Source organism: Bos taurus, chromosome 25 (genome assembly GCF_002263795.3).
Source record: "Bos taurus isolate L1 Dominette 01449 registration number 42190680 breed Hereford chromosome 25, ARS-UCD2.0, whole genome shotgun sequence".
In the NCBI taxonomy this organism is placed as follows: Eukaryota; Metazoa; Chordata; class Mammalia; order Artiodactyla; family Bovidae; genus Bos; species Bos taurus.
In genome coordinates, this window is record NC_037352.1 from 25,098,607 (window position 1) to 25,114,186 (window position 15,580).

The following is a 15,580-nucleotide window of genomic DNA, read 5'->3' on the forward strand; positions in this document are numbered from 1 at the left end:
GTATTTTGTTCTTCCTCTACTTTTCATTTAGTGTTCCTATGCTCCCCCCTTCTCTATCCCAGTGAAGTCCCGGTCACTGCTATCTCCCATCTCATCTTGGAGCCTGATGCTACCTTGACCACCCTGGGCTGATGGATTCTTCAGACACGGCCCCTGACTTACGTCCCTCGGGGATAGTAAAGCTACAGGTGAATGCAGCATCACATATGTCTAGTCACCAACCACTGGACCCCTGCAGGGACCATGACACTTTTCTAAACTCTAGTGAACTTGAACTTCATGATGTGTGTATGTGTGTGTGTGGGTCCTCTCCAAAGAGGCCCAAAATAATTAGATACATTGTATAAACCCACATAAAATCACAGAAGGTTAAAGCTGGAAGGGACCTGACAGATCTAGTCTAGGATCCCATCTGGGGATGCTGATATATCTCAGAACCCTGAAGATCCTGTAGAGATGTCATAGATGTAGAAGCCTGCAGGGACCGGGCAGGTAATATAACACAGCGGCAGCCAGGGTTTGTTTCATTATGCTGCTTTGCGTCAGGTTCTTTCAACACCTGAATATATTTTGCATATCTGGGAATTTCCTAAAGAAATCTGCCGTCTACTAATTTCTTAAAGCTTGTGGCTTCCTCCGTCTCGGTCCTCTATGTTGTTGCTGTTTAGTTGCTAAGTTGTGTCCAACTCTTTTGTGACCCCACAGACTGTAGTCCCCCAGGCTTCTCCTCTGTCCATGGGATTCTCCAGGCAAAAATACTAGAAAGTGAAAGTAGCTCAGTCGTGTCCGACTCTTTGTGACCCGATGGACTATACAGTCCATGGGATTCTCCAGGCCAGAATACTGAGTGGGTAGCCTTTCTCTTCTTCAGGGGATCTTCCCAACCCAGGGATTGAACCCAGGTGTCCCACATTGCAGGTGGATTCTTTACCAGCTGAGCTATCAGGGAAGCCCCTAGGGTTGCTATTCCCTTCTCCAGGGGATCTTCCTGACCCAGGGATTGAACCTGAGTCTCCTGCATTGGCAGGCAGGTTCTTTATCATTGAGCCACCAGGGAAGCCCTCTGTCATCTATACAATAGAGATAATAAAGGTATTCACCTCCTAAGGTTGTTGTGAGAATTAAATACATTAATAGCTGCCCAGCCCTTAGATCAAGGGTTAGCACGTAAAAAGTACACATGTAAGTACTTATGATGACAATGATTCATTCTCCCAGAAACGTGAACCCATGAACCTTCACTTGCATCTTTACTGTAGGGAAAAAACTGTGAGACCTGCTGATAAATGGCAACTTGGACTTGACCTCAGTGGCAGAGAGACAACTGGGGAGATGGGTGGGGGTAAGGAACCAGAGGGTACCACGCCATCTGGCGGGCCATTGCCCTCAGCTCCCAACAACTGTTGCTAGGCAGGAACACAGACCCCATGTCAACTGATTTTTCAGTTTTTCAAAAGAATCCAGAACTCAGGATTTATACATGTGAAATCTGCCCAGTTTTAAATGTTAGCTGGAAAAAAAACATTGTTTTTTGGAGACCAGACAAATGTATATGGGCTGGTTTCAGCCAGTAAGTGACTTTGAATGTAGTCTGATCACTATCATTTATAAGATGTGGAGGCCATGGCATGGGAGGAGGTGGGTGGTTAAAAACCCCTGACGGGTAGCCCAGGAGTGGGAGAACAAGGCCCAGATCTCTTTCTACCCCCACGACAAAGCCTTTCTCCCAGTGAGCCTGCACAGTGGGAGTTCTGCCTCCTGCTTCCATTGGGATGGAGATTTTATTTTAACCATGCAGAGGGGAACCATAAAAACCAGGGCTGAGAATTTGGACTCTCCTCTCCTTCTCTTCAAGGGTTTCCCTGGTGGCTCAGGGGTAAAGAATCTGCCTACAAGTGCAGGAGACTTGCAGGAGATGTGGGTTCAATCCCTAGGTCAGGAAGGTGCCCTGGAGAAGGAAATGGCCACCCACTCCAGTGTTCTTGACTGGGAAATCCCAAATCCCACAGTGGGCTACAGTCCATGGGGTTACAAAAGAGTTAGACACAACTTAGAGACAAACAACACAACTCCTTCTCTTCTTGTTGATGCTCACCTGTTGTTGTTGAGTTGGTAACTTGTGTCCACCTCTTTGTGACCCCATGGACTGCAGCATGCCAGGCTTCCCTGTCCTTCACTATCTCCCAGAGTTTGCTCAAACTCATCCTGGAGTTGACCTAAAGGGGTTTAAATTCTGGAACTCCTCTTCCCAGCCATGTGATCTCAGCCCAGGGTGGGGGGTAGGGGGTGGGGGTTAGTTACTTCATCTCAGTACCTAGACTCTTAAATTGTAAAATGGAGTTTAATAGTAGGATCTTCCCATAGGGCTGTTGCAAGAACCAAGTGAATTCAGTTAGAACAGTTCCCAGTACTTAATGAGCTCTCAGTAAAATTAGCTGTCAGGGGAAGGATTGCATCTTTTTCCTTGGGAATTTGGGGATCTTCTGCACAGTCTCATGTCTTCCAAGATACTATTAGTTTGGAGAGAGGGTGAAAATACCCAAAGGACACTTTAATTTGAATGCACATATACATACACATATTTTCACAAATCCAGGGGCCTCACTTGTATTCCCCGGGGAACTGGAATGGGAGGAGGGGGAGTGTGGCATGGGAGTAAGTTTGGAAGCTTGTATGATGGATACAGAGGTAGACCAAAGTCCATTTTAGCCTAGGAAGCATGTCTCACAGAGACCACCAATTAGATTACAGATGTGTGGCATTTACTTATCTTTACTATTTCAAATGAAAAAAAAATCAATATTTTTCAATTATCTCCAATGGTGTATTAAACTTACTTTGTCATATTTCATTTCGCTGTCCCGGAAAGAGCAAGGGGAAAGGGTCAAGAAAACACATTGTAAGAGAAGATGAAGTCTTTATAGCCGTTCGTAATCATGCCTCCTGCCTTTCCATTCAGATATTTGGTCATTCACTCATTCATCGATTTCAGAAATGTCTCCCCAAGCCTACTCCATTCTAGGCACTGTTCCAGGTGTGGGTAATACAGTAAGTTAAAAAAAAAAAAAAAGCCAGCCAGCAGCCTCTGATCTCACAGAGCTGATATCTAGTAAGGCAGGCAGACCGCATCATCACAAAAAGAGATCAGATAAGTGCTGTGTAGATCAAAGTCGGGAGAGCTGGGCGCTAGTCCTCTCTGAGCAAGGGGGTCCCTTTAGGCTGAGACCTGATTGACAAGAAGACCTACGGGGTAAGGACAAAGGCCCCGAGGCAGGAAGGGATCCTGAATCCAGGGAGAAGACTGGGAGCTGCAGAGGTGTGAACATAAAGGAGGGAAGAGGGAAGTGTACAAAGTGAAATACACCAGAGGATGGTCAAGCAGGCGAATGATGAGGTCTTATTTTTAGATGGCTGCCTGGGGTGGGGTTGGGGGGGAAGCCAGGAATAGCAGAGGCTGGAGATCTACCAGGTGGTTATTGATGAGATAACGGAGTTCACAAAGGGATGATGGAGAGGAAGTGGCAGATTGAGGATATGTTTGGGTACCAGAGATCACCAGAACTCCCTGAGATCCACGAACAGCTGTTTCTGGGAGAGGAAACAGCTAAGGTTTCCTCTGCTGCTAAGTACTAAGTAAGTTTCCTACTGCTGGGTACCTACTATGTGCAGGACACTTCTGTGTTTGTTTGTTTGTTTTTATTCGGCTGCCTCGGGTCCCAGTTGTGGCACATGGGCTCAGTTGCGGCTCTTGGGCTTAGTTACTCTGCAGCATGTGGGATCCTTAGCTCCCCAACCAGGGATTGAACCTGAGACCCCTGCATTGCAAGGCTGATGCTTAGCCACTGGAGCCTGGGGGAAGTCCCTTACATGTCCTACCTTAACCTTAAGATGGATGGAAATGGAGTCGGAACTATTAGGACTCACAAACAGGTAATGAGTGGCTGACCCAGAGCCCAGCCTCTTAGCCACCGCACAGCATCCCCCCCAGGCTCTCATCTGATTACAAAGCCCAGCCAGAGAATGCACGGCTAAGCATTTCTAAACCAAGCAAATGAGTGGAACGGTGTGCAGGTTATAAATAACCATTTCTAGCTGCCAGCTGCTGTTTAGGTTTGGAAAGGAAAAGAGGATCTTAGCATGACTTGTTTATCTTAGGTAATTTGGCAGTAAACTGGGCCCTGGGAATTTCATTTCTACAGAAAATGCAAAGGAAGAGTGACAGGGATATTGTTTCGGGTGTTCAGAAAACAGGATGGAACTCAAAGGAACAGAACCAGCCTGGAGGTGCACAAGAAGAATTTGAAGAGGAAAGTGTGTCTCGGAGCCAATGTTTGTTTACTTTGCTCCCAAACAGTCATGCTCTTTGTCTAATAGATTTTAGTTATTATGATGAGATTTCCTTAAAGAGGTCTCTCCCCACCCACATGCACAAGAAAGGGTCCATGACACAGATGAGGAAGTAATGGGAGGAGGGATTTTCCCATCTTCTGCCCTAGCTGTCTGTTAGGTTAGAAACTAGAGGCTTCTTCTTTTTTTTTTTAAGTCTTTATTGAATTTATTACAATATTGTTTCTGTATTAGGTTTTGTGTTTTTTGGCCATGAGACATGTGGGATCTTAGTTCCCCAACCAGGGATCAAACCCACACCCCTTGCACTGGCAGGCGAAGTTTTAACCACTGGACCACCTGGGAAGTCCCAAGAGGCCTCTTTTGCTGGGCCTGTCCAGAGCACTGACATTTTTTTAATTGCTTGTCAACATTTAAAAATTAGAAGCTTTTTCACAAAACTGTGCTCTTCTGGAAGAATCTCACCCGACAAAACTGAGCCAACATTTCTGCCTGGAAACCAGCAGCTGGAGACGAATCATGATTCCTCATTAAGCTGGGCAGGGGCTCAGCCCTGTCCCCACCCTGCCGTTTTCTTCTGTCACACATGTCTCTGCAGAGGCTGTAGGTAGAAGCCAGGATCAAGGTTCAGAAAGCTGGGATGGGGCTGAAGGCCAGTGGGGCTGGGGCACTCCCATTCCTGGAGTTGAAGGACAGGCGGGCAGACTGCCAGGTGTAGTGAGCAGTGGATTAGCAGCTAGGCTGACGGGTTGCTAACCCAAGTTCTTTCCCTTTGTTGCTCTGTGACCTTGGGCAAGTTACCTTACTTCTCTGAGCTTCGTGGCTTTGCTGTTGCATATGACGGTGATGCTGGTTTAGTTGCTAAAGTCATACCTGACTCTTTGGCAACCCCATGGACTATAGCCCACCAGGCTCATCTGTCCGTGGGATTTCCCAGGCAAGAATCCTGGAGGGGGCTGCCATTCCCTTCTCCAGGGGATTTTCTTGACCCCGGGATCGAACCCGGGCCTTCTGCATTGCAGGCGGTTTCTTAATGGTTTGAGCCACCAGGGAAGCCTGTTGTAGATGATAGGGAATTCCAAGAACTGTCACCTGGGGAGGAACCTGGCAGTGGCAGGTGCTCAGTAAATACTTGGAAATCATGAGTCCGAGACAACCCATCTGGACAGGTTGTAATCTTCCTTTCCTTTTTTCTTTTTCCATTCTCACCTTGTCTAGCCATTTTATTTAAAAACAAACAAACAAAAAAAAACCTTTACCCTCAAATAAACAAGCAGGTCACCACCAGCCTACTGGCTTAGTTTAGAGATTGTTTCAATGTCCAGAAACCATATTTCATCCTTATTTTATTCTTATCTCTTACACATTACAGACTGATGTCTTGAAAGAAGTAGTTTAGCAACTTCCCTGGTCCAGTGCTTTAAGGCCTCAGGCTTCCACTGCAGAGGTGGGCAGAAGGCGGGGGCGGGCTTGATCCCTGGCTGGGGAACCAAGATCCTGTGGTGCAGCCAGAAAAAAAAAAGGCAGTTTGTCCTCCGATTGTGCTTTCTTTCAAGCAAGGTCCATGGAAGCTTACTTTTTTTCCCTCCCTTGCACCTTGGATTGGGAATGTCAACAGCATTTTTCACTATATTTTTAAAAAATCTGAACCAGACCTTTTGGACATTTAATATTTTAAGTCTATTCTAGTTTCTTTTTTTTTTTTAGAGTCCAAAATACATTTTTTGTTGTTGTTGCATTCTATGTATCATGTTTTCTGGGCTTCCCTGGTGGTTCAGATGGTAAAGAATCCACCTGCAATGAGGGAGACCTGGGTTTGATCCTTGGGTTGGGAAGATACCCTGGAGAAGGGAATAGCTACCCACTGCAGTATTCTGGCCTGGAGAATTCCATGGTCAGAGGAGCCTGGAAGGCTACAGTCCATGGGGTCACAGAGCAGAACACAACTGAGTGACTTTCACATATATCATGTTTTCTGATATACTAGTTAAATTTCTTATGCCAATTCCAATCATAGTGTGATTTCCTTTGTTTCTTGCTTTTTAATTTTTTTTTTTTTTTGGAGTTTAGTTGCTTTACATGGTTGTGTTAGTTTCTGCTGTACAGCAAAGTATTTTAGTTTCCTGAATAGGAAATATATCCATCTAAATCCTTCAAAAATAAAAACAATATAAAAAATTTACATTGAGCAGTCGCTCTCGTGCATGTGCTTTCCAGGTGGTTCTCAGTATAAATAGAACCAATACAGTCTTATTTCCCCTCTTTCACAGAGAAAAGAATCATATAATGTCAAGTTTCTGCCCCTCGAGTTTTTCACTGAACATATGGCCGTCTTATCAGCTTGCCATTCTCTCACCCAGTATTCCATTCCCTTGTGTGGATCCGCCGTATTTATTCAGCCAGTCACCCGCTGTAATAGACTTATAGGTCACTTCTCATACTTTCCATTGCAAATTACGATGCAGGGAATACCTCGTGCGTGCATTTGTTTCCTGTTTGTGGAGGTATTTCTTCCCGGTTGATTCCTAGAAATGATATTGCTAGCTTAAAGGGATACTGCCTAAAGCCTCTCTGAAGATGTTGCCAAAATCCCCTCCACAGCGCCTGCATCATTTTATACGTCTCCCAACAGTACTCTAAAAGGCCTGCTTCCCAGCTCTCGTCAGCAGTATATTGTCACATCTCTGGATTTTTGCCAGCCCAATGATTGAGATGAAGTGGCATCTCAGTGGGATATTTGCCATTTAAATGAAATGACATAGATACATAAAATGAGAAAGGATGAGCCCTCGTATTTGGACAGCAGAAGAAATAAACTTCTTCAGGGATCAAACCCAGGTCTCCTACTTGGCAGGCGGATGCCAGATGCTTTACCACTGAGCCACCTGGAGAGCCCTCCTATACTGGTTTGTTTACATGTATCAATGGCTATTTTCACCCTCCAATGGCAGGGTTGAGTAGTTGCACCAGAGACCTTAAAACTGCATGACTCTATGACCTGTAAATTTTTTTTTTTTTTTTTTTTATTCTCTGGCCCTTTATAAAGAAAGCCTATTGACTCCTGACCTGGAGGAGTGGATGTGAGAATACAGGAGATGAAGCTGGTGCATAGATCCTGGACCTTAGTAGGTGTCCTGTCCAGAACATTTCTGCTGCTGCTAAGTCGCTTCAGTCGTGTCCGACTCTGTGCGACCCCATAGACAGCAGCCCACAAGGCTCCCCTGTCCCTGGGATTCTCCAGGCAAGAACGCTGGAGTGGGTTGCCATTTCCGTCTCCAATGCATGAAAGCGAAAAGTGAAAGTGAAGTCATTCAGTTGTGTCCGACTCCTCGAGACCCCATGGACTGCAGCCTACCAGGCTCCTCCGTCCATGGGATTTTCCAGGCAAGAGTACTGGAGTGGGGTGCCATTGCCTTCTCCAGTCCAGAACATTTAACCTTCATCATATTGGTGCCCGGTTCGTGCCCCAACCTCTGACAAGTTCCTCCTACCCCAAGCCAAAAAAAATAGAGGGAAATAATTACAATAGTAATAATTTAGGGACCTCCCTGGTGGTCCAGTGGCTAAGACTCCACATCTCCCAAAGCAGGGGGAGCTGCATTCCATCCCTGGTCGGGGAAATAGATTCTGCCTGCTGCAATTAGAGATCCCACGTGCCATGACTAAGATCAGAAATCCCACGTGTCACAATTAAGACGTGGCACAGCCAAATAAATAAATAAAAATGAATATGTAAAAAAAAAGCATAGATCATAAAAATTAAAAATAGTTTAATTAGAAATATCATAAAGTTATATTTTGCATGTCTTTTATCACATACCATGCATTTCCAAATGCACCAAATATTACACATGCACATAGGTCTACATCAGTGGGTATAAAATCTTGTGTCCTGGAGACTGTTCTTTACGAGACATTTAAGGCTCTTTTCCAAGGGGAATTTTGACACTGATTTTCCCATGCCTGCCGACTGCAGAATCTAACATCCAAGGAAAATGCAACTTCCCTCTAAGTGGCAGTGATGAACATTATTATCTGCATCTAGAGCAAAGTAAAACTGAAGTGTCAGAATCTTCCAACCATTGAAAATTAATCCTAAGTGCAGATACAATCTCTCTGAAAGCCTACATGGGAGAATGGTGTTGTATTTACAACAATTCAATCCAGTCATTTTTTTTTCTTTTCCCCAGGCCCACATCTGTTTTCTAAAGTGAGGTGCACATGTAGTGTTTACATTTAGCCTTATTTATTGTTTTCTGGCTGCAGCTGGCAGGGTCACCTTGCAAAATGCGGAGGAACAGCCCCTTCATTTCGCAAGCAGCATATATTGATGTTAATGTCACCTTCTTCCCCCCTCCCTGAGTCGATCTTGGTAGGAAGCTACTCAGAGGAGCTAAGTGCAGTAGACAGGCGCCGTGTAATCTGGTTCCTTCTGTCCGTGGGGAGAAGGAGCCATCTCCACACTGAGCTACCTGGAGAGGAGAGGGGCTCAGTGATGAGAGGACAGAGGCATTTGATAACAAACATGCATAATTAGAGTGAATTATCTTCACTGGAAAATAAGCAAATTATCTTCCAATTTAATGAATAAAGAAGCTTCTAATTAACTCCGATAGAGAAATTCGCTTGCAAATTTCAGTGGTTAAGCTCTCTGTTCTTTGCATTAATATTTTCTTTTTATTGCCCACCCTAATTTTCTTTATTGCTCTTTATTGGTATCACAGAATTTTAGAGGTGGAAAGCAAACTCATTAGGTGATTCAGCCTACTTCTCATTAAAAAAAAAAAAAAATGAAAGAAAATATGGCCCAGAGAGAACCTGTTGGATCCTGTGAGTTATCCAAGATCTCATAACATGTCAGCAATCCCCTGGACTGGATCCTCGTGCGTGTGTGTGACCGGCACGTGAAGGGCCTCCGCCGGACTCTGGGGTCTGCTGTGTCCACCCTGAACCAGCTTTCTTCCCTCCTGCTCCTGGCCCTTGCCCTGGGCTTTGCTTGGCTCTGCAGCCATCTTTCCGACTGCTAGACCTCCCTGATCTGTCCGCCCAGCAGTCCCGGTCTCCAGTCTGCTCTGTCCCCTTCCAGCTCCCGGCTCCTCACTGCATGGCCTACTACCTGGTATGTCCTCTCTGGTCTACCTTAGGGCCGACTCAGAGGCCCTCAACCAACAGCCAGAGCAGGTGTGCACAAGGGTTTGGAGGAGCCGTCCACCCTAGCTCCTGCCCAGAGCATTAGGGATCAGAAGTCAGGTTAAAATTGACATGACAACCTGGATCACCTGATCCCTAGATCCCAGGCTATTTTTTTTAATCAATAAACTTTATTTTATGGAGCAGATTTAGGTTCATAGGGAAATTGAGTGCAAAGTACAGAGTGTTTTCATCTACCCCCTGTCCACACATGTGAAACCTCCCCTGCTATGGGCATCCTGCATCACAGTGGTATCTTTTTCTGGGCTATTTTTTTTTTTAAGTAATTAATTAATTTTATTTTTGGCTGTGCTGGGCTTTCTCCAGTTGCAGTGTGTGGGTTTCTCCTTGCAGTGGCTCCTTTTGTTGCGGAACATGGGCCCTAGAGTTCTCAGGCTTCAGACGTTTTGGGTCAAGGGCTTAGTTGCCCCAAGGCGTGTGAAACTTTACCACACCAGGGATCAAACCCAGGTGCCCTGCGTTAGCAGTTGGATTCTCAGTCACTGGACCACCAGGGAAGTCCTTTTCTGGGCTCTTTTTCGTCTTTAAAACCCTAGGTTGTCTTAAGGCCAAAAAAAAAAAAAAGCAAACACACACATGAAGAACCTAATCAAAGTAGGTGTCTGTGAAACACAAAGGCATGCATGCTGAGCGTGTCAGATCCATTCACTCCGTCTTGTCATTCTGTGTTTATCTGTCCCTAAAGCCAGTGGCTGGTGGCTGCTCACACGTGGAGGTAGCCTTGCTCCGGCCCTCTCTCTTCTCTCTTTCAGAATCAATTTCAAATGTTGGGGGCTGGGATTCTCATTGGCTGTGATTGGGTCAAGGGCCCATACCCAGTGGAGCATACCAAATTCAGGGTATGGGGTCATGTACAGTCATGGTTGCCACAGGATCACCCTGGGGATAGAGAGGAAGGAAAGAGAGAAGGGAGCAGTCTAGGGTGTCATCATGAGCTGAGCAGATACCTCCAATGGTGTCTGCTATACTATGATACTGTATTACCCAGGGTCTCCTACAAATAGCTACCTCTTTTCTACATCCTTTTATGTATTGGCCCAAAGTTTGGCCAGTGCCAGAGGTTCATCTTTGCACCTTTGCTTTTTCCCTTATCCTTTTTTGGAAAGAGCCTCATCCCTTGACCTGAGCTTTTTTACCAGCTATGAGCAGCTCTCTGCGTCTTACTCACATGTGGACCCACCAGAAGTGACCACATGCAAAGATAAACATCTGGGACTTACCTGGCAGTCCGTGGCTAAGACTTCATGCTCCCAGTTCAAGGAGCCCGGGTTCAATCCCCTTTCAGGGAACGAGATCCCACGTGCCACAACTAAGACCTGGCACAGCCAAGTTAATTAAAAAAAGAAAGTCTTTCCTCTCTGACTCTGTCCAATTCTCTCGCCTCTCAATAAGTCATCACTCAGCCTTTCTGTTCCCACCTTCAGAATGCTCCTGGTTAACGGAACATGTGGTTGTGACATTCTCACGGATAGCCACCCGAGAGTGAAGTTGGACAATTTGTGAGACACACTGATGGTGTGCAGTGAGACTCCCATCTTATGTTCTAAAACCAAAGCGATTTATTAATTTTCCATCAGGGACTCCGTTCATAATGGCCGCTTCCATCAGAGTTGTAAAAACTGCATTTGGAGTAGCATATTTAAACATCCTGATGTCGATCTGTGAAATGTATGCACACCTTCAGTGTTAGTCTTCTAGTTTTCTGAGAAAAGCAACAATTCTCTCTGAAATTGCCCCATTATGTGAAATGGGGCTGATTACTGCTAATCCACATTTGCACCGGCACCTATGTGGCGAGATCGGAGGTTTGCGTTGCATATTGGCACGCTCTCATCAAAGGTTGTATGTATGCGCACGGTGGAAGGCATTTTATATAATTCCAAACAATTTAATAAAAATGTAATTTGACTGGGAAAAACTACAGTCTGTCGGCCCTTGCAAAGTGCAGATAATGTTCTAGATTAAAGAGCGGAGGCTTTGTTCATTATAGTCAAATAATGTGAGTGTGTGAATTACCATTTCATTGCCGTTGGTCTATTTCAAGAGTATGCCATTTTCCCATTATCATAATAGGCTACATTTTCTTAAAATCATTTGATTATGATTGGTCCCGTCTATTCAGTTTTGCAAATAAAAAGCTTTTTTGGTGATAAACTAGCTGTTTTAAAACAGCCTCAAAATCTCTGGTTCTGCTTTTGAACTGCTACAGGTCAGACTCTGCGAAAGGCTGAGAGAAGCCGGTCCTGCTCTCGGGAGAAAAAGGAGGTAAATGAGCCACTGATGAGGGCTGGTGGGAGGCAATGGAATTTAAAAGAATCTGAGGGAATGGGCTAGTGATTTAAAGATCCCTGGATCTCCTTTTCTGAGTCTCTAGCTTAAATCCCTGACCCAATGATAGTTGGCAACTGGAGTTATCAACCCAGTGTCACTAATAATCTCTTACTGAATGTATCAGTCAGTTATGGCTGTGTAACAAGTCACCCAGATTTTTAGTGACTTGAAATAACTATGGGTTTAGTTCATGATTCTGAGGGTCAGCCATTTGGGCTCAGCTTCCCCTAAAGATTCTGCTGATGGGCCAGCACTTGCTGACCGCAGCTGGGCTTTATTTATGCATTGGCCATTAATAGCTGTGTCACCCTGGGGCTGTCTGAGCATCCGTTATGGTGCTTTAATTCTCCTTCAATGTCCTCCCCTCCTCCAGCAAGCTAGACAGGTTTGTTCACATTGAGGTTCAGAGGTTCAAGAGTATAAGAGTGGAAGACTCAGAAACTCCTGAGCCTTAGGCTCAGCACTTGAACGGTGTCACTTCTGCTAGCTTCTGTTTTTTAAAGCAGATCACAAGGTCAACACAGGTTCAAGGGGAAAGGGGAAACAGGCCCCAGTTCTTCATGGGAAGAGCCACAAAATATTGAAATATACCACGTACTTGAAACTAACCATTCTTGAAATTTTTGAAACGTACTAAACTGAGCCCACTGGCACTGTGCTAGGCACCAGGGCTAAGACTAAGGGAGGGATGAGAGACAGGCCTTGATTTAGGGTGTACACAGCACCGTTGGAAGGGATGTGCCACGAGATTATCACAGTACAGTGTGAAAGTGCCAGTCCCGGGAGAGAAGGACAAAGGGTGGGATTTCAATACAGAAAAGAGATCACCTACCTCTGCCAGTGGTATCAAGAAAGGCTGATGTAAAGGTTAACTCTTGAGAGTGAGTAGTTTTCTAGGCCAGATAAACAGCATGGTCAAATGCAGAAAGATACGAATAAGGAAAGTTGCAAGGTCATTGAGCCTGAGAGGGGAAGTGGCAGGTAGGACCCGTGAATGACTGAAGGGCCCTTCGATCAAGTCCCAAGCCTGTGGGAGTTTACATTTGAGTTTTATTTAGTGGCTGATGGGAGCGGGGGTCTGAAGTCTTGGGTGCTCATCACCTATATCGACGAATCTTGAAATTCATTAACACTTCAGTACTCACACTCTTGACTGTAAACAGACCTGATTCCAAAGACAGAAGGAAACTTCTCAGGCTCAGATGCATCCAGGGGCTTAAACAGCCACAGGACCTGATTCTTCCTTCCGTAGCTCGTGGTGCTGCTGCTTCTGTGATGGCCTCGCCCCAGCCAGCTCTGAGGAGGCGGGTTAGGGTGGGCCTGCAAAGGACCCTGTGTTCTTGACTATGACTCTCATCCTCTCTCCTATTACCTCCTCTCTCAGCTGTAGTCAGAACAGCCAGCATGGCTTTCCTTCCTATATAATCAACCTTCTTGGGATGAGGGCTTGGAGATAACTGAGGAACTTGGATGCTAAGAAGACTGCAGTGTCAGCCCCCAGTGGGCACTCCAGCAGCTGAACTAGGGTGGATCTTCCCACTCCTTTCTGATGGGGGCATTTTTCTGAAGAAGTATCAAATGTGAGAGTCCTTTTGAATATACAGAGTAGAAATACTTTAGGTCAGGGGTCCCCAGCCCCCAGACCATGGACCAGTACCAGTCCACGGCCCGTTAGGAACCAAGCTGCACAGCAAGAGGGCAGCAGGTGAGCAAGTGAAGCTTCGTCTGTATTTACAGCTGCTCCTCATCACTCTCGTTACCGCCTGAGCTCCACCTCCTGTCAATCAGCAGCGGCATTAGATTCTCATGGGAGTTTGAACCCTATTGTGAAATGCCCATTCGAGGGATCTAGGGACCTTATGAAAATCATCCCGAAGTCATCCCTCCCCCCATCCCACTGCTCCCCCCATGCCACCCTGATCTGCAGAAAAATTGAAAGCAAAAGTGTTAATCCCTCTGTCATGTCTGACTTTTTGCAACCCTATGGACATTAGCCCGTCAGGCTCCTCTGTCCACGGGATTTCCCAGGCAGTGGGTTGCCATTTCCTCCACCAGGGGATCTTCCCAACCCAGGGTTCCAACCTGGAGTCTGCTGCATTGCAGGCAGATTCTCTACTGTCCACAAAATCGGCCCCTGATGCCAAAAAGGTTGGGGACCACTGCTGCTTTAGGTGGTTTTTTTCGTGCTGCTCTTAAAATTCACGATTGATTCGTTGAAAGAAAATATTTGCAGTTGTTTCATCTGGGCAATAAGATTATGGAAGTGTTTCCCCGCCCCCTTGTGTTTTATGTACTGATTTTTATCATGAGGAATAAAGTAAACCCTAAAAATGAAAAAAGAAAAAAGCAGATGTACCTGTCTCCATGAAGATCCTTCCAGAAGCCTCAAGGTGGAGAAGCCAGAATGGGGGTGAGCACTGGCCTGCAGGCACCTGGTCTCCCCTGATTAAATGACCAAGAGCGAGTACCAGTCCTCTAAGGCCAGGAATGAATTGTTTAAACCTGAGGCCTTTGGTTGCATAATCACAGCATCTTATTTATCCACATTACGAAATTCACTGGAAAATGATGGAGCAAGGCATCCAGTAACTAGCAGAGACACTTTACCCCTCCCCTCCTCTCTCTCCTTGGCAACAGGACTCCCCTAATTGCCACTTTCCTGGCTACTCCCATCATGCCAGCCGCGGAGAGAGTTTCACATCACTCCTCTGAAAAATGCTTGAAGTGAGGGAAGACAGAGGATGGGGTTGTTTATCACAACATCCAAGTTCAATCCTGAAAGACGTTTAAAATGGTTTCAGGCCCACTGAAAAAGAGAGTGCTGACTGTCTTAGCACGACTTTTGTTTGGTTAGAAAAACAAGAGAAAGAAACTAATAGCAAGCTGCCAGGACGCTCATCCTGTACATTATAACATGCCTTTCCACCCACCTCCTCTTTCCGCATTCCTGCCCACGTTGTCTGTGAAGTCCGCACTTCCTGACTTTCTCTGCCTTACACAGGATGCCAGGTATAGCAGAAGCTTTGTCCCCATGAGAGGCAAGGGAAAGACAAGCTGGTGAGAACAAGTAGATGGGGTCCTGTGTCGTGTTCCTTCGGGGGTCGGGTATACAGGACAGCACACACCTTGACAGGTGGATGGGCAGTTTGTATCCTGAGTGGGGATTGGGTACCATCCTGCATGGTTGTGGGCCAGCAATGCAAAGGGAGGACGAGAAGCTGTTCTCCATGAGCTTGCCAGGCCACTTTCAGCTCCAAAGTTGTGTTTTATTTGGCCCATACCATGTGACAATCTTTTAAAATTAAGCGTTGTTGTTCTTTAGTCTCTGAGTCGTGTCTGACGCTTTTGCAGCCCTATGGACTGTAGCCCACCAGGCTCCTCTGTCCATGGGATTTCCCAGGCCAGAATACTGGAGTGGGTAGCCATATCCTTCTCCAGGGGATTTTCCCAACCCAGTGATCAAACCTGTGTCTCCTGCTTTGGCAGGCAGATTCTTTACCACTGAGCCACCTGGGAAGCCTGAAATTAGCTGATCACATTCAAAAATTGAGAGATTTTACCCAAAAAATGCAGGCTTCTGGCTTCTCTGCAAAATGGAGAGTGGCAACATTGAGTCCTTCCTTGTTCCTATGAGACAACAATGGGCATTTAAAAAACAAAACATTTTAGGGCTTTCCTGGTGGCTCAGTGG

The 15,580-nt window shown here is 45.8% G+C and overlaps 1 protein-coding gene across 5 annotated transcripts in view; it reads left to right on the forward strand.

Annotated features, from left to right (window-relative positions):
* Window positions 1–15,580, forward strand: part of KATNIP (katanin interacting protein) — a 239,203-nt gene that overhangs the window by 8,561 nt on the left and 215,062 nt on the right. For 4 of the 5 annotated variants that reach the window (XM_024985088.2, XM_059881579.1, XM_059881580.1 and 1 more), the window contains exon 2: window positions 11,768–11,823. The exons of the other annotated variant lie outside the window; for it this stretch is intronic. Coding sequence is in view for 3 of the 4 variants with exons in the window: in XM_059881579.1 (XP_059737562.1) it covers window positions 11,768–11,823 (56 nt within the window). In the remaining variant the exon portion in view is untranslated. The remainder of the gene's footprint in view (window positions 1–11,767; window positions 11,824–15,580) is intronic. 5 annotated transcript variants of the gene reach the window in all.